At 35.2% G+C, this 21,901-nt stretch overlaps 2 protein-coding genes and 1 long non-coding RNA gene across 3 annotated transcripts; all 3 read right to left on the reverse strand.

Annotated features, from left to right (window-relative positions):
• Nucleotides 1-1,456: 1,456 nt before the first annotated feature.
• LOC127862100 (uncharacterized) lies at nucleotides 1,457-5,846 on the reverse strand. The gene is made up of 3 exons (XR_008040443.1): nucleotides 5,632-5,846; nucleotides 2,226-2,426; nucleotides 1,457-1,947 (listed from the first exon to the last, which is right to left on the reverse strand). It is a non-coding gene; the product is annotated as an uncharacterized LOC127862100 (long non-coding RNA).
• Nucleotides 5,847-13,250: 7,404 nt separating this feature from the next.
• On the reverse strand, nucleotides 13,251-16,277 carry LOC127861810 (uncharacterized protein K02A2.6-like). Its single transcript, XM_052400490.1, has one exon. The coding sequence runs from the start codon at nucleotides 16,275-16,277 to the stop codon at nucleotides 13,251-13,253; it is 3,027 nt and encodes a 1,008-aa protein (XP_052256450.1).
• Nucleotides 16,278-18,960: 2,683 nt separating this feature from the next.
• LOC127862097 (uncharacterized) lies at nucleotides 18,961-21,480 on the reverse strand. The gene is made up of 2 exons (XM_052401067.1): nucleotides 20,885-21,480; nucleotides 18,961-20,449 (listed from the first exon to the last, which is right to left on the reverse strand). The coding sequence occupies exons 1-2, from the start codon at nucleotides 21,027-21,029 to the stop codon at nucleotides 20,172-20,174; spliced, it is 423 nt and encodes a 140-aa protein (XP_052257027.1). The 5' UTR covers nucleotides 21,030-21,480; the 3' UTR covers nucleotides 18,961-20,171.
• Nucleotides 21,481-21,901: the final 421 nt, after the last annotated feature.

Below are 21,901 nucleotides of genomic sequence, written 5' to 3' on the forward strand. Positions count from 1 at the left end.
AAGTTGTTATTTATTTATTCGTTATGAATGAATAAAATTTAGAAAGGTTATAAATCTTGAGTTTGTATTTTTTTTGACAATTTTAAAACAACTGAATAGGCAAAATGTTATTCTTAGTTTACTGTTTATCAGAGTCCATTTTAGTTCCATGTTAAACTTGAACAAAAGCTTCAAGTTTGGAAAAGATAAAGCAATTGAAGTAAAATCACAGCTACCGCTCGGCTCGTGACAACATTATATCTAACTCAATATAGTTATGTTAAACATTTGTAAAGACTGGAAAGGTTTTCGTTTATCTACCTCATTAGCTTTATGATATATTATACAAAGCACACAAAAACATCTGTTCTGTTAAAAAAAAAAGAATGACAACAAATAATTTGTTAATATCTACGTATAGTGACAGTTTCGTGCAATAGATTTAAGTAAGTAGCTTTATTTGGTGTATCTATGTTCAACAATAAGTCTCATTTTGTTGTTGAATGTTTGTTTATTTTCAAAGATGATTTGTTAAAATATAAGGCCATATTTCAAACAAGGGGGCCATACTGGTCCCAAAGCGCTCGACGAGTCTTCGGACACCAATCTTTACAGACATGACATGATGATCTAGGTTTGAGCCAATTTGAACCAGATTTTAACATCATGGCTTTCATATTGCACAGATAAACATTACGAGCAAGTTTATCAAGACGTAAATGTGGCATCGAGATCGGTACCTGTGTTGTTATTGTAACGATTTGACCTCGTGATCTAATTTGGAACAATCCTGGCTCAGAATATATCATTGCGTAGATATTGCAAAGATAAACATCTGACAATTTCATCACGCTTAAGTCATAAATAGTGCTTCTAGAATTGTAAGATTTTTGTTTTTAATTTGAGTTTGTGACATTTTTCTAGACGCGCTTGAAACAGATTCAAACAAGATATTGTCAAGATTATACATGGTGACCAATTTTCATATACAGTGTATATGTGGCCTGAAGAGATTCGACCTTGTGACCTTGTTTTTGCGACGCACGTGACCAAGATTCAAACTCTGCCAAGGTATTTTTCAGATAAATACTCTGGCCATTGTTTATTAAAATTCCAGTCAATACGCAATGACTTGACGCATAACCCTAATAATATTACTGAGTCAGACACAATTTTCGATTTGTTTCATCATACTATATTAAAACATTTAAAATGTATGCACGATTCACCATGTTAATGATTTTAGGTTTTACAAATACACATTGTTAGGTATGTTCTCAAGTTTATGTCAAATCATTTCGGTGTGTTTGATGCGACTTAATTGATATGTGAACGTGAATCGTCGACGTTTCAAATGTGGAGGGTTTACGAGAGCGAGTGCACATGAAGACCTTCTGTGAGCACGTACATCGCGCGTAATGAAGACGTTTTTTATTCGTTTCCTAAATTGGAGATAATTTTCATAAAACAAACTAGACAACATCGGTTTCTTTATTTGTATAAAGCGCACACATCACCACTTCCTTTTAACTTTGACAAAACAAACGGTTGACAGAAGATTCCTAATGCATATTTTATTCAAGCTTTCCTTATCTGCTTGATAAAATGAACAGGCATTAGGTTATGTCACAGCGAAAAAACGTATTCGAATGCTTTCATAGTACTCCAAACAGATTATGTATAGTATGCATAATAAAAGAAATTGATCTTATTCTATGTTTAGTTTTCTTAAAAGATTGTGTCCAGAAAATTTGTGTACGTGTTGTTTCAACCTTTAGCACCCCAAGGCCGGCTACCGAACGAGCAACTCTGAAGCGCGACACGATCGAAGCTTTTTCCGTAGAGCTGGTTCTGGGCACCGGTGTACCTGACCTCAAATTGACCGGAAGTGGATGGTATTTCACATGTTAGAATCCAACCATAGACTGTTCCGCAAGCATATGTTAATGCTTCGTCAGTGCACCGGACCTGAAAAAAGTACTGTACCTAAACGCTGAGTTACCAAATAAAAGTAATCTTTAATGATTTAAGTGTTAGATGTAACTGTATGTCACTGTATGTTCCTCAAAACAATTTACTTGGCCCAACGTGAGAGTTATAGCAGTATTGCATTATATCTCAATAAATGTATTATCAGAACGAACGTTACTTATAGTTTAATCTCAATCTAATTGGAGTGTAGATTTTTAAGCGAAGCATTACACTGCAATTCTAACACAGTATAAAGAAGTATGTTATGTACTTACTGAGGATGAATCAAACGTGGCTATCACTCTCCCTCGAAGGGCATACCCAATCTGCTCGACGGTGCACGTGTTTTTACCACCATAGCACTGGCAACCCGTGATTTTTAGCGAACTGATATCCGGGGCTGGCTCGGACACCACAAGCACTGTTGAGCACAACAGTGATAGCGTGCCAAGGACTGTGCACATCGACATGACTACCTAAAAGAACAATTCGTAAGTTATATGCTATTGGTCATAACGCAAGAAAAGTAAAGCGAACCACTGAGTGTTTTCCGTCTCTGTGTCATACGGGTATTTCTTTAAAGTAACATTACTACTCAAAATCAACGAAAATTTCATACAATATTTCGTAAAATAAAGCTAAACGTTTAAAAATCATTGTTCCTTATGGCAATTGCCGAAATTTCAACACGCGATGTGGTCTGGTAAAATAGAAGTTTATGGATACAAAATGCTTGTTTTTATTTTGTTTTTAACATGGTACCATTTTAGTGTTCGTGTGTCGTATGAATAGATATATTCGCAGAAAATAAGCATGGAATTTATTGTGGTCACAAATAAATACAAACGAGCATTTTGTATTTACAAAAATCTATGTAATCATACCACATCTAGCGTTGAAATTGTGGTTATTGCTATAAGGAACACAGATTGTTTAGGTGTAAACTTTATTTTACGAAATACTTTACGAAATTTCCGTTGATTTTGAGCGTTATTGAGACTTTAAAGCTTTAAATATGCCTTTTCACAGGTTTTGGCATGTATTGAAGTTTGTCATATAATGCTTTATATTGATAAATTTAAACATTGGACATAAAAATCTCCAGTAAACAAACAAAAATACAAAAAAAAAAGGAACCTTCAACTGGGCTCGAACCACTGACCCCTGGGGTCCTTGAGTAAAACAACTTTCGCTAAGACCACTCGGCCATCCGTGCTCATGTTATAAAGGGATGTATTTTTTACTTTATTTAAGCAATCCTTGTAGTTTACAACAACAACATAACTTTCCAAATTATTTAATCGTTTCGCGTTGCAACGCTTTATCATTTTCAGGTTTTCAAATAGTCAAAAGATGCATATAATGGATATTTTAGAGCATGGTCAATGTTCAATATTACTATTTCCTCAAAAATATCATAACTTAAACGAAAATTTGAGAATCTGAAACAACTTGTTTTAATTGTGTCAATTTACCAAAACGTGAAAAGGCCCCTTTAAATAACTGACACATATGTATTCCGCGTGTAGCTGTGTGTACAAAACTTTGATGTTTTTGACTGCGATAAACTTGCTGAATCGGAATGAATAGCGGATATTTATTGTTTGTATTGCTATAGACTCTCAATTCGAATTTTAGCGGATATGTGTTTTTCCTTTGTAACAATGCGTTATCATATCACCAAAGGGAGAGAATGAGTTTGCTGATGATCACATTGCCAAGACAACTTTTAAGCCGTCTAATTCAAATGAAAAGAACGCAATTATTGGACTTGAAAATGCGCATTTACTATTAACCAATGGATGAATGCAAATAAATTAAAAATTAACACATCAAAAACGGAGTTTATTCTCTTTGGCAGTCGGAAACAACTCCAGAAAATCCATACGAATGAATTAACATCGCAGGGGACATACTCCAGCGAGAACCAACTATTCGGTAAATTGGTGCATTCCTTGACGAATCCCTTAGTTTCAAAAAACATGTATCCATGAAATGTCGTTCTTCCATGTTAAACTATTTTAGATCAAATGCATAAGAAAGTTTCTTACAAGACAGTCCGCAGAAATTCTCATTGTTTCCCTTGTTCTATCACACCTTGACTATTGTGACGTAATTCTGTATGGTGTGGCAGAGTGCGAAATCAACAAAATGCAACGAATTCAGAATATGTGCGTCAAATTGGTTTTACAACGAAGCAAGTTTGACAGTTCGAAGCAAGCGTTATATGAGTTGCACTGGTTGCCGATCAAAGCAAGGATAATCTTAAAACTACATTCAAACTGTACTTACATTCATGTACAAGTGCTCAAATGATGAGTCCCCGGCTTACCTCACTGAACTTCTCACGAAACATATTCCAAACAGACAAGGTCTACAGTCATGGGGCTCAAACATGGCCCCATATGACGTTCCGTTCAATAAGCGAAAGACATTCAGTGACAGGAGCTTCAGAACCGCTGGGTCAAGACTTTGGAATTCCTTGCCTCAGGATCTTAGACAATCGAATTCCTTAGAATTTTTTTAAGAAGAATTACAAACTTAGCTTTTTCGTGATTTTATGCACTTTTCTGAGATTATGCTCGCTTATATATTTTAAACTGACCATGATTATATTATTTTACACCGTCTTACTCATTAGTATACCAGTCGCAGTACTCACTAGTCGGGCTTTTAGCTCACTGGCCCTTATCTAGTGGTTCTCAGCTGGGTTTATAACTCGTTGGGTACTTAATGTGTGAGACGTTATGTAGTTATGACTCTAAGAATCCTGTATAGTTAGAAGTCATTGGGTCTATGACTCGTGAGCCGATATAATATTTTTTTAATCAAAATACCGTATATAGTCCAATGTTTTAACTGAACCCGATTTTATCCCTTTTACCAGGTTTATCATCGGTTTATTATTTATATCTTGTTTAACTTGTTTCATTTTCAGCTTATTGTAAAACGCCATTGGATATGTATTTTCATAGTAATTGGCATTTAAGCAAATAAACAAGTTTCATGTTTTAAGGGAGACAACACATAATGAATATATGAATGAACATACAAATTGTCTCTACATGTACATGTTCATTCACCGATAAAACCTTTAAAGGTTGTATCGACACAGTGGGATATAAAGTTGCTGATCTCACGACTGAGTTATATCCATTAATACGTTGCATTACACTAAATTTACATTACTTAGCATGACGTAAATAGCAAAATTACAATATTTGACATAAAAATAAAATGCCTGTAATTAGCGTAATGAAAAATTAAAGAACATATCGTTAATGTACAATTAAGGTTTAAAGATTATTATAACGTTCTAATCTTTGATTAAAATTTGCATTCTTAAAACCAATAGTTAATTCCTAAACTAAAGGGAGTGAAGCTGTATTAAATGTAACATTAAAGTGAAGAACACATTGATATGGAAATTTAAAGTACTTAAACGAGTCAGTCGATTTTTCTGTACAATATATGTGATCGTATTTCAAGCCGAATAATTGATGGGTATTATTTTATCACACCATCAATAGAAGACTGAAAATAGCATTTGTACAAACCGAAAGCTGAACGTTGACTGATTTTTCTTCTCAATTATCATATAATTATTATATTCATGATTGAAAATATACTGTTGGTTTACGCAATATTAAAGCAGGGAATATATAAACTGTGTTTATTTACCTTTTGGTTAGATTATAATACAAGGTAGTCCTTATGTGGTTTCAGCTATTTGTGCGAATGTATACTCGACTTGTAACGTTTGTTTCTGTTTCTGTGAAAATATCAATAATTCGTCGGATTTTCCAGAAGTTTCGAAATCGCCTGTGTTAAGGGATGTACACGCAATAGGCAAAGCGAAATTGATTTATGCACGGATAGGATGAACAACAATTACTACGTTAAACACCGCTATCTGTATAAACATATAGCTGCTTCTTTCATTTGTTGATAAAGAAAACTATGTTTATAACGGACGAAATATAAATAGCTTATACATAGTATGCATGGATAGGATAAACAACAATTATTAAGTTAAACACCGTTATCTGTATAAAAAAAATAGCTGCTTCTTTCGTTTGTTGATAAAGACATCTATGTTATAACGAAGAAACATAAATAGATTATACAAAGGATGATTAATACCATTACCATTAGTGTAGCTGCTGCTGCTGCGCTGTAAATTATGTTGCTGATTGAGATGACCAATGCAATTGTTTCGATGACGATAATGCTAATTGTGACGATGGCTGTGAAACATCGATACCAATAATGATATCAATTACGATTTATTGATGATGCTAACAATGATCACTTTACTGCTGAGAATGATGACTGCATGATCGATGAATTCACTTTTCATATTTTATCGTTATATATCACCAGTCTATATATAAATTGACTTCTAAATATCATTTGAGTTCGGAGAAGTAGACGAAGCATTGTAAACCTTTTATTTCCCAATAACTAATACATTAACACAATTTATGATCATAAATTCGTTTTGACTGGATTTGTCTGTGTATTATTTTTTTGAAAGTAGTTTTTGTTGTCAGTGTTGCAAAAAGTGCGAACTTTTTAAGAGCATGTTTTCATGGTTTACAGTTCAATTTGTTCGTTTCTTATAGTTTTAAACTAAAATTTGAAATCATAAACATCAAACAATGTTTACGAGTTATACATGATTAAAAAAAACAACTCTTCTTGAATGTGCCTACTAACGGTAGCATTTTAACATAACACTTTAGTAAAGAAAGCTGTTTAGAACGGAATATTCAATGAAAGGTTACTACGAACAAGTACATTACAAACACACATTTTCTCTTAGAACGTTTGTTATTTGGTTAACCTTACTGGGGAAGAAATGTTTTGGAGCGTGGAATGGGGTTCCTATTACATTCATTATTGGAAATGAACCGTGACTTTGCGAACCGGTTTAGAAATCTGTGAAACAAACATGGATGGTATTTGCACGTGGGTCTCATGCGGGGATAACAATTAAGTTTGTTTGTGAAGTAACACAAACACACCTTTATAACAGACTCAAGCTGACTTGTTAAAAGGATAAATTCGTCCGTTTTTGACACACATAATATAAGTGTTTTGACACAATTTACGCATTTTAATTTGACTGTTTTCGAATTGAGCCTTTAAATCAAATTTTCTATTTATGCTACACAAGTACATTTTCATACGGCGTGGTTTTCAATCGTAGTCCTTTGGTGGTATTGCTTTAATTTGAGTGGTAGATATAATTAAGAATATTCTTATTTATCTGCAAAATTAAATAAAAATATTCGTGAAATGATATAAGTAAAAGTTCAAATGTCAACGATTTTTAAAAACCTGTAGTAACTGCAATAACTAAGTATATAAGTAATCAGCGTATTTTCCACATTCCAGATGTCAAACCATTTTTATTAATTGTTTAACAAAATCGCCTAGCAAAATATAGTAATATTAAGTATATTCTATTTTGTTCGTGCCAATAGACGTTTTAATATTCTCTGATATGTAGATGCTCCTGGTACAGGACCATAGGCGAACGACGCGGTTATTGAGTGGCAAATCTTTTAAAAATTGTCCTCGTACCAGTTTAAAACTGTATAAAGTAAGTATACCACCTCGTTTGTATACTTAAACTTTATTTACGCATTATTAAAGACGCTCTTTGTTAGTCTTTTAGATTTAGTATGTATACAAGTGAAGAAAACGCACACAACTGATCAGGTTTATTGAATATGCCATTGCTATTGGAAATGCAACTTCTCCAGGATCATTATTAACTAAATATGTAAACAGTGAACTGAATAATCAAGTAATGTCCTTCAGAGAGTATGATTTGGTATACTGTGAAATAAACATAAATATAAGTTAGTTCATGTCACATGTGTGTCAATTAGTTAAACGACAGGTGATATTCTGCCGGAACAGACTGGGTTTACAAAAAATAATTGCAATGCAAGGAGGAGTTAAGGAGTAGATGGCCACAACTTCAACGATACACTCTACAATTACTTCACTGAAGTTCTGAAATGGAGACTAAATATCATAAAGGTATTTTTGTAACCAAAATAAAACACAATTGTAGTTTATTTTGGTAATATTCAATATGGTCCATAAGACTTAACAACACGTTTATTTGAAAAAATAATATAAATTCCTATAATTATATTTTAGTACACTATAAACATTTATCTAAATTATAAGTTTGTTAAAAATCCTTCTATCGGTATAAAACCTTATCGTTTCCGCTTGGGAAACCAGCCGCTTATTGAAATACTTTCGAGTCCGTTTGTACGGCAGAACCAGACATGTATATGAGCCGTGCTCTGAGAAAAAGATGTTTAATGTATATGCATAAAGTGCCGTCCCAGATTAGCATTGTGTAGTCCGCAATTCCGAATGTATGATATTTTCTCTTTAAAGAAAGTCTCTTGTTAGCAAAAATGTGGACTGCACAATCTGGGACCACACTTCAGCCAAATGCATTTAATCCCCTTTTCACAGAGCACGACTCATATATTTTGTTGGAAATCTAGAAAACATTCCAACTGGGATCCTCGGCCTCTACTCGCTAGGTGGACACTATTTCAACTAGTAGTACGCTAAGGCGACCTTTTTAAGGAAACAGTTTCAAGAATTGTCATATCGTATGACCATCGATATTTGTATATTTTACTATAAATCCTATATTATCTTGACTACACGACTTGTTAAATCGTTCAACAAAGTTAGGTATGTCCTTCAAATGTTGATAAAGTCGTTCCCAATACTTACGATGTAGTTCACACAAGTTAGTGATCTTGATCCAACGACTTAATAAGTAGGTGCGACATGAATAAAGCCACGCAAATGTCTTATCTAGGCAACAGCAGTAGAGTGTTTATAAGGAAAACCAATAATATGGATTATTCAATGATATCATTTATTGTTTCTTTATAAGACATGCTCTTGAACACTTTAATGTGCAAGGCCTAAATTTAACAAAAAAGCTAAACGTAATAGCGGTGGTCTTGTTGTTTACTATAACACTATATTATCAGCTAACGTTGAAATGATTGAACATAATGCATGTGGTTTTCTATGTATAAAACTGCTTAAAAACTAATTTGGAAGTGATAATGATGTATATTTGTTACACTGTTACATCCCACCAGAAGCTTTAAGCTCGCGCGTTGGTGAAAAGAGTGATTTGTTAGAAAATACTGATTTGAACAGTTATGTAAACCTGCCCGTCGATGATGTTAATTATAATGATCTACCGATTCGCAAATCACAAGAATTATTTAAACATATGTTTGCGTAATTAAACTATTCTAGATGCGGTATTCTAGATTAGGTAATTACTAGTAGTTCTATGTGAGCACAACAAAATGAGCAGTAAGAACTATCTTGGCACAATTGCTTTACTTTACAAACGATGTCCTTTATGCTATTTATATATGTAAGAAGTTTCATTTAAATGCAATATGTTTTATAAATGTATGCAACATCTAAAAGTCTCAACAACATCATGAATATGGCATATTCATTTGTGGCAAACGTGGTTACACTTGTAAGTGAAACTGGAACCTAACATTTGGGCGGTGAACTTAACATATTTTTTCTATTTATCAATTTTGAATCATAAAAATATCAGACGTTAAGTGTAAAAATTTCGTCAGCCGTTTTTGTTCTACAAACACAAGCGATTGTTATTTTTCTGTTTTCCCGAGGGAAGATAACAACACTAATGTGATAATATTTTTCTTTATTCCACGTGTTACTTCTTTTTTTCTTTCATAAATGCATGCATTATGCAGTTATGAATACATATATACCACTTTAGTTTTCCCTGGCCCGTGTTTATGTTCATATAAGTGCAATTTGTAGGTTAATGGTTCAGAAACTAAGGTTAATGGTTCAGAAACTAATAAGGAAATAGGGGAAAAAGATTGAGGGTTGGCAGCTTGCAACGTCTGAGAATCCTTACGTGCTATTTAACGTGTTTTTCAATTTTGATTTTTAATGCAGTATACAATGACAATTAGAACTAGTTTTCTTAAAGAAGTATGCCCCTTGGGAAAAACTGAAAAGTTTGATTTATTAAATGAAAGCAGATATCTAAATATAATCTTTTGATAAATTACGTTATTAAAGACGATTTGCTCAATTTAAATTTATATTTGTGGAAAACAAACAGACGTTTTTTTTATATAAATTTAGTATATTTCATTTAAATTATATTTTGGATTGGAACTAAAGATTTTTTCTAAATTTTAAGCAGCAATCCGCCTCGAACCACAAATAACTTCATGGTAGCACCGCTCATATTTTAAACAATCAAATACAGACTATCATGGATTAATGGTAATAAAGCATCGCTCTTAGAACACGGGTGTTAATGCAGTCCGCACAGGCTAACTAGGGACGATACTTCCACTTGTGAGGCATTTTCGGTTTCAGGGATCCAGTTTAGGCGGAAAGTGTTGTCCATGATTTACATGTGCGGACTTCACAGGCTAATCTAGGACGACATTTCATGTAAATGTGTTAAGCCCCGTTTTCCAGAGCGAGGCTCAAATTATCAATGCGAACGCATGAACAACAGTGTACGTTACTAATGGAAATCAAGGTCACGTCATATTAAGTGGCATTCACACAAGTCTGATTATAAACGATACTTGCTCCATTAACTAGTTACCTATTAAACGTTACTTGTTTAATAACTAGTTACGTAGTTTGAACATGGATTTTGATAACTTTTAAACTGTGTTTTGAATTTGATGATCGCGGTTATATGTTTGTGCAGCATAACATGTACGCATAGGTTTGGTCAAGCTTCTTTGCAAACTGACATTAATTTAGAACTCGATACAAAATGTACAGTTTATTCTAGGGAGTTACAAATAAACATGCCTTTATCACTATAAACTAAAATGACAAAACCGATCGTTAATCTACAAGAACTGCTTAAACATTATAATAACGTTTTATTCGTTGTATAACCTATGCGTACTAAAAACCACCTGCACCAGATATTGATTCCTGAAGTGAATAAAGCTGTATTAAAAATAACAAAAGAGGAGACATATACATGGTTTTGGAAATTAAAATTTCTTAAACGTGTTACAGTTCATAGTCAACTAAGAAGATTGTTTCTATACAATATATGAAAGTTTTTAAGCCGATTTCATATTTGACGGACATTTTTTAATCTTTCTATCAATAGAAGACTGAAAAAACATTTGAACAAACCGCAACCTGAATGTTGACTGATCGAAGAATTTGCATTTAGATATATATTCATTCGAAATATAAATGGATGATTCGTTTAGGCCAGTTACCTGATATGTTTCAATTGCATCTTCACTTCGTATTTATGTCTTTTGTCTGTTGATATATCATCGCGATTATCGAATAATAAAAATCAAGTTACCCTAAATTTGCGCATAAATACCCCGTAATTGATGTGCCTTTGATGTGGTTAACCCTTTGCATGCTGGGAAATTTGTCGTCTGCCAAAATGTCGTCTGCTGAATTTCTAAAATAAGCTTTTTCTTTGATTTTTTTCAAAGAATACTAGCAGAATAACACACAGTTTTTATCCTGATGAGACGCCACGTTCTGTGGCGTCTCATCTGGATCCAAACTGTTTTCAAAGGCCTTCAAAATTCGGTTCCAGCACTGGAAGAGTTAACATCTGCTGAGAAAAGCATCCGCCATCTTTGATCTCATTGTTGTAGCTGATAACCTTCTCCAACACAACTCACCATCAACACATAGAATCTTAACACAAGATATCGCGTGTTCTATGTTATACTTCAGCATATGTTTCATAAGGATTGGATGTGAGGATAATACGCAGATCCTGATTGATTGTTAGTTCATTTCGTAAACCGCAAATGTGTTCCGTATCTAGAGTAAATTAAGATACAGTACGTTTTATAGTCATTTTACTTTTATGCAAAGGCGCGCAACTTATCACAAGCAGTTCTCTCTGTAAACATGAACATGGATATTAAATGATGATTTGTATGTGAATGATACATATTTTGCAATATTTAATTTTAACCGCTGTTATTTAACAAGTAGATTCCCCTTTTCTCTTCCACGGGCGTGCGCTAAACCCATTCATCAAATGAACAATTAATTCTGCGTACAGTATAACGTCTTTAACTCGGACACATCGGGATGACAGAAACGCTCTTTAACTCGGAGACATAAATAATAACACTGGCCGATAAAAATAAAATAGTGTTAATAGACAAAGTATAAAACCAATAAAACTGCTAGGTTATTGGTATTTAGACAATAACACACGGCAGAGCTGGGCCGGACGTCTATAATCGGCCCGCTGCCGTCATAACTGTAATAACTCTGAACTCGTCGGTGGGTAACTCACAACTGGCTTTATTCATAGATTCACATATATATATAAATCTCAATACAAGTAACTCATGACTGCATGCTTTAACAAGACAATACGAGTTGTGTCCCTTACATTACAATACATGACATCCCCTTTTCTTTCTTTTTTTTAAATATAAACACATGATACACCAACTACTCTATCGTTACATATGCGAAGAGGTTTATGAAAGAAAGCAAATAACATAACCTGTAGTAACACATTATAAACTGTTCTTTTTATAAAACCATAGTGGGAATTTCTTTTAAGCCGCCTCTGAGTGTTAAATTGTTATTGAAAATAGAATATTCTATATGAATAAAATGCACTCTAAGTAATGAAGAACTTCTTATAAATTAAATATGCAATTGAACTTCATTAAATCAAATTAACAATAAAACAACATGTAAGACAAAATTATTCACTAAAATACATGTTTGCTAACTTTCCAAAAAATTGTCTCTGTTATCTCGGATTCAAGCTTGTTCAGGACAAAATGACAAATGCCAGATACAGTAAATGTCGGGTTTCAGCTAGGAAATGATAACAGACTGTTATAACACCGAAAACAAGCTAGAAAGTAGATACACCCAAAAATAATTAATATTGGATTTTTGTGAGAAGAAAATTTCATGAACATTTTGTTGTTAGAAGAAAAATCAAAGCGCTGAAGGCACTGAATCTTTAAACCTTAACCAAGAGTTTGATATGATAAAAATAAATATGTACAAACTGTTCCTTACTCGTTATGATAGTGCAGTTTCAAGAACATTATGCATTTACCACCACAATACATCTTACTTATACAAATACCAATATTACCGAATGATAGTTATTAAACAGTTTATTAATAAGTTTATTTTGCACTATAATAAGGCAGTCATATGACACATGTTTTGCACTTCACATCTTACACATAGTCATTTAACCGTATCGGTTTGTGAACTTCTCTTCCTGACCTCGTTTTCTTTCTAACAGTGTCTTGTACACTCTCTTTCCCCGGTTTGTCTCGAGTTTCGCTCGATCTCGCACTAGCACTGTTTTCGTGATTTGGAGTTGTTGATGGTTGTTCTGCTACCGTCTCTGTTGGCGCTGTGGGTGCCGGTATGTACACGTCATTGTTTGTGGTGATAATGTGTGGTCTTTCCTTTGTTTTCATTAGCATGTCCGTGTTTCGGCGATATTCGCGCCCCGATTCGCCTGCCTTAACGATATGTGATCGCGGGTATTCGGACGGTTTCACATACTCTGCCGGTTTCCAACCAGATGGGGTTTTAATTCTTACTGCGTCCCCTGGCTGAAGATTGTCCTTGCTCTTCGCGTGTTGGTCGTAGTAGAATTTTTGCTTTTCACGAAATTCCAACAACTTTGGTGCGACATTTTCACTGGTTGTTTCTGGTTGTCGCAATGTTTGTTTCATAGGTATTAGTGTTTTTGCGCGTCGACCCATCAAACGTTGCATCGGTGATCCGATGTTATCGCGTGGTGTGTTTCTTAGTTCTAACAGGGCTAAGTAGATGTCGTCCCCTGTTTCGCTACACTTTTTAATTAGATTTTTAACGGTTTGTACAGCCTTTTCAGCAAGGCCGTTTGTTTGTTGGTGCAAAGGCGACGACGTAATATGGGTGATGCCATATTTTTCGATGAATTCTCGGAATTCAGCACTGGTGAACTGTGGACCGTTGTCCGAGATGATTGAGTCCATGATTCCATAACGAGCCACGTTTTGCTTGATGTGTTTTAAGATGGTGCTCGTTCGAGTGTCTCTTTGCAATGGTGCTACTTCAATGAAGTTGGAGAAGTAGTCTACAATGATTAGGTAATTGTTACCCTCTAGTTCGCATAAGTCCATTCCAACTTTGCTCCAGGGTAGCTCAGGTACTGGTTGGATGATCATTGGCTCCTTTTGGCTCATCTTGCGATGCATTAAACACGCACTACACTTGCCAATAAGATCTTCAATTTGTTTGTTCATGCCGGGCCAAAATACTAACTCTCTCGCCCTCTTTTTACAGTTTACTACCCCTAAATGCGACTTATGTATCGCTTTCAACGTTTCTGTTCTCATTTCTTTCGGGATACACACGCGTTCCCCTCGGTACAGAACTCCATTGTAAATTGATATTTCATCGCGGTAATCCCAAAATGGAACGGCTTCAACTGGAACTTCGCACTTCGTTTCTGGCCATCCTCGAATGATAACCTTTGCCAGTACTTGGAATTGTTCATCCGCTTGCGTTGCGCGTGCAATTTTGTCATGGTTTGAACACGACAAGGTGTCGAGCTTCAAAACCATCAACTCTTCATCGATAGTTTTCTCATCTTGATTTTCTAACGGTAATCTGCTGAGGCAGTCTGCTAGACCCATGTCCTTGCCGCTTTTGTGCACGAGGTTGAAGTCATACGGTTGAAGCTTCAAAATCATTCGTTGAATCCTTAGCGGAGCTTTATGTATTTCTTTCTTTAGAATCGACTCCAACGGTTTGTGATCAGATTCCACTAGGAAAGTATCTCGGCCATATAGCAGTTTGTGGAATTTTTCACAGCCATATACAACGGCTAGCATTTCTTTTTCGATCTGAGCGTACCGTTGCTCTGTCGGTGTGAGCGCACGTGACGCATATGCCACAACACGGTCCTGTTGGATTATCGCGGCTCCCAGGCCTCTCATTGATGCGTCTACTGTGAGTGTGACAGGTTTTTTCAAGTCGTAGTACTGAAGTACTTTTGTTGAAACAAGAGCTTCTTTTATTTTATTGAACGCGCGCTTCGCTTCGTCACCCCAGCTCCACGTTTCTAGCCTTTTCATATCGCGCAGTGGTGCATTCAACTCACTGAGATTTGGGATGAACTTAGAAACATACGATAGCATGCCTAACACGGTTTCCAGCTCACTGAAGCTTTCTGGCTCTCTCATGTCTGCTATCGCCTTCACTCTTTGATCTGTCGGTTTAATTCCGTCTCCAGTCAGTTTGTGACCTACATAGTCCACCTCCGGCTTGGCAAACATACACTTTTTCTTATTCATCTTCAGATTAATTGAACGTGCCTTTTGAAGCACCGTTTCCAAGCGCCTGTTATGTTCTTCCAGTGTTCTACCATGAATCAAAATGTCGTCAACAATTATTTCTACCCCGTCAATGTTACCAAAGTTCTGTTCCATGGACCGTTGGAACACTTCACTCGAACACTTCACGCCCATCGGCATCCGCAGGTATCGGTACCTGCCGAACGGAGTATTAAACGCTGTGAGCTTCGAGCTCTCTTCAGTTAATTTTATTTGGTAATAACCCATATTCGCGTCTAGCGTTGTAAAGTATTTACTCCCATTCAATCTTGTGGCAACATCATCAAAACTGTTCATTGGGTAATGTTCTCTTCGGATTGCGCGGTTTAAATCTGTGGGGTCAATGCATATTCGCACTCTTCCGTTTTTCTTCCTTACGCACACCAAACTACTGACCCATTGCGTAGGTTCTGTTACTTTAGCAATAATGTTGCATTTCTCTAAGTGTTTTAGTTCAGCTTGCAATTGTTCACGAATCGCGACTGGAACCGGTCTTGGTGCATGAACTACTGGTTCTATTGACTTATCGATTTTAATCTCGTACTCGCCCGGTATACACCCAATCTCTTCCCCAAGGACGTCACTATATTTCTCAATGATAGATTCTGTTTCAAGTCTTGCGGTGTGTATTCTCATGATCAGCCCAAAATCAACTGAATCATTCCTTCCAAGCAAGTTTATGCCTCTTGGAGTGTTCATAATCTGGAAATTAACCGAACGCTTGATATTTTTATGCTCGCACAGCAATGTAATCATTCCTAGCGCCTTCACTGCTGGCCCATTGACACCGCTAATAATAACATCACTCCTTTTGATTGGTGCAACCTTTTCAAATAGCTTCGCTGTTCCATATGACATGACACTGCACATTGCGCCACTGTCGATTTCAAATTTTATCGTTTTACACCCTATTTTCAAGTTAGCGGACCATTCATGATTATCTTCACTCGATGTTGCGATAAATACGTCGTTCACATCCGCATGTTCAAACTGGTTAAACATTTCCTCGACCTGGTCTTCCTGGGCTTCGGTGTAGTTGACATTAACTCGTCGTTGACCTCCACGGCCCCGATATCCACGGTGGATTCCCCGATCACTTCCGCGATGACGCAGTCTACGTCCATAGCCACGTGCCCCTCTGTGTGATATCTCCTTTTGTTGATGCGATGTCCCACCGACTGCAGGACATAATTTGGATGCCTTGAAATGGCCAAACTCACCGCAATTGTCACACTGTTTTTGATAGGCGGGACATTTCCTTACTTCATGTTTTCTGCAACACTTGGCACAGTATTTTTGTTGCTTATGAGGGTTTTGATGCGTTCTAGCGATGTTTACGTGAGGGCTTTCGCCCAGTGATTTGATGTGAGACGCGGTCAATTCTATTTGCCTACAAACCTGCACGACACGTTCGATGGTAAGTTGTGTAACCGGTATCTCCATTAGCTTTTCACTACACTTTGTGTCATTCACGCCATTAATGATCATGTCACATATTAACCCTTCTTTTTGTTCCCCATATTGACAGTGTTCGGCCTTTCTTTTTAATTCCGAAATGTAATCCATTATTGACAGGTTACCACGCTTTGTGTTGAGGAACTCTTGTCTTTTAATGTTACGGTAATTATGCACTCCGAAATGTCTGTCAAATTTTGTAAAAACTGTTTCTAGATGGTATTTATCCTCGGCTGGCACTGCCGCGATTCCAGCATCCTGATTGGCAACAACTTCCGGCGCCCACGCGAACGAATCGTAAATTTTTACGCACTCTCTCCCCATGTTGGCAAGTAGGACACCAACCTTTCTTTTTCCAGGCTTGTCGTCCAGACCTAGCGCGTCCAAATGAATTATGAAGTCCCGTTTGTAGTCTTCCCAACTTGATGCACTTTCTGACGGGTTAAATTCCGGTAATGGCCTGATTCCCTTCGAAGCCATTTCGCTGTTGTATAAAATGAACCTTTAACAACAGATTTGCAACGTACGATTGTCATGCAATCGCCTGATTGCGCCGATTTTTAATAGATTTCTGACACCATGTAAAAACTCTGAACTCGTCGGTGGGTAACTCACAACTGGCTTTATTCATAGATTCACATATATATATAAATCTCAATACAAGTAACTCATGACTGCATGCTTTAACAAGACAATACGAGTTGTGTCCCTTACATTACAATACATGACAATAACGGCCCGAGAAACTTTGGCCAGAGGGCCGTTATGCGGCTAGGGCCGATTTTAGACGTCCGGCCCAGCTCTGCCGTGTGTTATCGTTTATATCACACATCACATTTTCTTAAACAACAAAAAATATTTTCTAAGTTGGCTAATTATTTATTTCATCGCTTCCATTTCAACATAACCGTTTTACTTGTGGCCGTCTTGACGAGACTGTTTACACGTAGCAAAGGGAGACTAATTAGCATGTATGACAGGACAACATGGATGCTTTGAAATTTGTGAAACATCGCGAGTTGTTTGCTTGCAACCATTGTAGAATTACATGATGGTTACAAGCAAGCTCTCGAACGATCAGCAGGCACGATTGGAATACCGTTCATCAATATTGTATGTCATTATAGTCTGGACTTCATATAGGAAATTGCTCCAGTTAGTATATTCGGTATGTTCACCTTTTGACAAGTTAAAGTGTTGTTTTGGTCAGTTTGAGCACGGAGCGTATATTGAGACCGTGGTTTGAGAAATTTGCTGAAAATTTAAAGTAGTTAATAATAATAGAAATGTTAACCAAAGGAATTGATATGAAATAGTATCCTAATAAAGGTTATGTTTACAGCTTATATTGATGATATTATTTTTTTAATTCTTTATCATCTTAATTTATAAAACATAATGAGCCTTATTTATTATTATCAGATAAATATATTGATGACAATGTATTTACATAAAGTTGTACACAGACTTCTGGGTATCGATACAAAGGTTTGTATGCTTCCTAATGATATGCTTCATGAGCATTCATTGGACAAACAATAATTTTCTGAAAATGTGGGATATGTATTAATTTATATTTCTTTCTTATGAATTTGAACATTGGAATGAGGTATTTTTCTTCATCTGACATACATTCTAAAATTGCTAGCCACTGCCAAAATTGAAACCCTCACCCTATTGAATTTGCAGGTTTTTAAAATATTGAGTGTGTTTTTGTTTGTGATTGAGGATTGTAAAAATATAATTAAAGTTTAATTAATTTAAAACAAACAGTACCTCAAATGTTCTCTAAATTAATTTATGCTGCGGAGTTGGTTTAATACATAGTTACAAATCACATGATGCTTTCAAGCATTTTTAATAAGTTGTACATTTTCGGTGCAGTTCCCTGTTGTTGTTTTTCTGAACTTTGTCAGAACTTTTTTCCCTCTATTTTTTCATATTGTGTGCAGCATTAAATATGCAAACACTTAAATTGCCTTTTTAACCCCTTGGGTTGAATGTTTGACTTATTTTAATAAATTTTAATGTTATTTATTATTTTCATTGACAGATGAAAACACTTTACAGTATGTATAACATTATAACAAACATAATATTGAACATAAAAATAAACTGTTTATTAATTTCTTTTGTTTTTTAGATTTTAGAAGAACATAAAATAGATATCATATTTAACAAGAAAGGCAATAACATTTGTACCAAACGTGACATCATATAATAATGATTCAAATAAGTTCTCATATTGCAATTCTTAATATCATAAAGTATAATTTAAAGGTAACAAACACTATAAACTGTGTCTGTTCAGCATTTTATGTGGGAAAACATGTTTATAAACATACAATTAGATTTTTTTTTTAATTAAAATGTGACAAACTGTCAACATACATAACAATATCATCAAATTTAACAAGAAAGGCAATTAAATTTAGTCCATGTACATAACATAACATACAATAAATGCTAATATTTCATATCATAAAATATTGATTAGCAGGAACAAACACTATAGAACCACTAATGTGCTAAACAACATTTATTCAATGGCTTTTTTTCATTTAATATATTTGATAAGACTCTGACATAATGTAACCTAGGTATTCTATTCAACAAGAAGCATACATATTTATCATATTTCAGTACTATTTTTCTGTGAAAAAAATCTTTAAACAGCTTTAAAGGTTTTTTTCATTGAAGAATCAGACATTACTTATATAAAAATATAACATATTATGAGAAAGGCCATTTTAGTGAAGTATATATATTTGTGATTACAACAATTAACAAAAATACTTCTCATCTTGTAATATTTATGATGCGATATGCAGAATGAAAATGCAATCAAAATACAAATATGAATCATGCTGTCACAAATCTTAGATGATTATATTAATTCTTAAAAATCACATTCACTGCACCATTGAATGTGCAGTTTGAAAACAGTTGGCCTGGGTTTTTTAGATGATGCATGGATAATGAGCCACCTGGACTATGCACAACTTGCAAGTCAAGTACATTTTCATATTGATTTATTTTATTCAATGGCCAGCAGCTGGAGTTTCACTTCTTTATATTGCTCAACAACGGGGTCCATTTCTTGGGAAAGTTGTAGGATTTCTGCATCAGTCATGTCATCATCATGATCTCCAGAAGGTCATGGTTCTTTAAAAGATGAAGCTTTGTTTGCTGAATTTGAACAATTCTTGTGAATCATGTTGGCCATTTGGTGTTGCCGGTCAATGCTTAAGCTGTGATTGCTGTTCAGTGTTCAGTGTTCATATTTTTATGGCCTGTTACCTGAACCACTTATGTGGTTGCACATCCAGCATTAAGAAGGGAGGTCACCAATGTTTTTCTACCTGAGTGGTTCACATGTCTCCCTGTAAACCCAGCACTTGCACTCATTGTCTTTGCTATCTGGCAAAGTGTGTTCTTTCTGATAGGCTGACCTACAAACCAGCATCCGCCATCAGATTGTGCTTTATAGTTGGGCCTGAGGTAGAATCTACTGTCAGGACGCAGACATGTTAGTGGGCGTCGACTTTCATATTCTAGATAGAGTTTCACTGGACACCTCTCATCTCCTGCAATAAAATTGTAGGTTTTTTTCAATAAGAGGAATATGACTTTATGAATATTGTATTGCTAATTTTAAACTCATTCTGTTTTCATTTCATTAATACCATGTTTCCATCATTCTGGATAATAATAAAGATTCTAGAAACAGTAGTCAATACGCATGTATGATGGAGATATTGTTGAGCAAAGCCCCTGCAGAGCTGTCGTTCCATGCCGAGTCTTAAATCATACTATTGAATAATGTTAAATACATTATGTAAACAACACGTATTACACTTAACAATGGAATTGTCAGTTTGATGAAAACATGCAGATTAAAAAATCAATTTATTGTTGCACTTTAGGTAAAATTTAACTTTCTTCGCCATATGACAAACATGGATAGAACAAAACTATGAACCTATCAATACTTCCATGTCAACATAAACTTCATTTCCTACCTGGCTGTTCAAATATTTTGGGTTTGAACATCCTTTCATCATCTGTCACTCCCTTCCTGGTCTTGGTGGCTCTTTCCGTGTACTCTATATACCTGGTTCCATCTGTGGCTTGCTTTATTTCCAGGTCCCCCCAAAGCATGTTCATATGCTCTTGTCTGCCTCTGAGGTCAAAGTACAGTGTGTTGTTCAACCAGAGTGTGTTGATAATGGACTTGGGCGATTCTGGAAAGTATGATGATGATCTTTTATATGATACTTATCTACAATATTTGGAACCATATAACACGCATATGTATGTGTCTAAAACAACTATAAAGAAGGTTAGCGGAGTACCTTTTTTCGAAGATATAGTTTAGTAAATGCATGTGTTTAAAGGGGCGGTCAACCAAATTGACGAAAACAGAAAAGTTACAAAATACCGTCATTAAATGCTTTAAATTGATAAATTAAACATTTGGATCTAAAAATCTCAATTAAAAAATCAAGACTAAAATGAAAAAAAAGTAACCCTGAACAGGGCTCGAACCACTGACCCATGCATTCCTAGAGTAAAAAGTCTCCCGTGTAGACCACTCGGCCATCTATGCTCAGGCAATCAGTGGTGCATTTTATACATTAAATAAAAATTCCTCGTAGTTTCACACAATATAACCTCAACAACACAACACCCCAAATTACCTGGTACACGAACTCAGTAAATATGAAAATATGAAAAATATGAAAACTTAACAACTTTTTCCCAGTAATGTAATATAGCAGTCGTAATATTTTAATCAATATAAACTAATAATAATAAAACAATACGGTATTTTAGAAATTGTCTTTTTCGTCAATCCACCACTTTAAGAGAAATTCAAAAATAATGATGAATGCTTTTAATGTCTTTGTCAAAATCAAAATTATAATGGTTTCTCATGTCCATTAACTGCGTAGAAATCACTCAACACCGTTGCAATTACGATATATTTTACATGGGTACGAAATGTGGAGGATGCGAAATATACATAAATCAGAGTG

The sequence above is a fragment of the Dreissena polymorpha genome, chromosome 16 (assembly GCF_020536995.1).
Source record: "Dreissena polymorpha isolate Duluth1 chromosome 16, UMN_Dpol_1.0, whole genome shotgun sequence".
NCBI lineage: Eukaryota > Metazoa > Mollusca > Bivalvia > Myida > Dreissenidae > Dreissena > Dreissena polymorpha.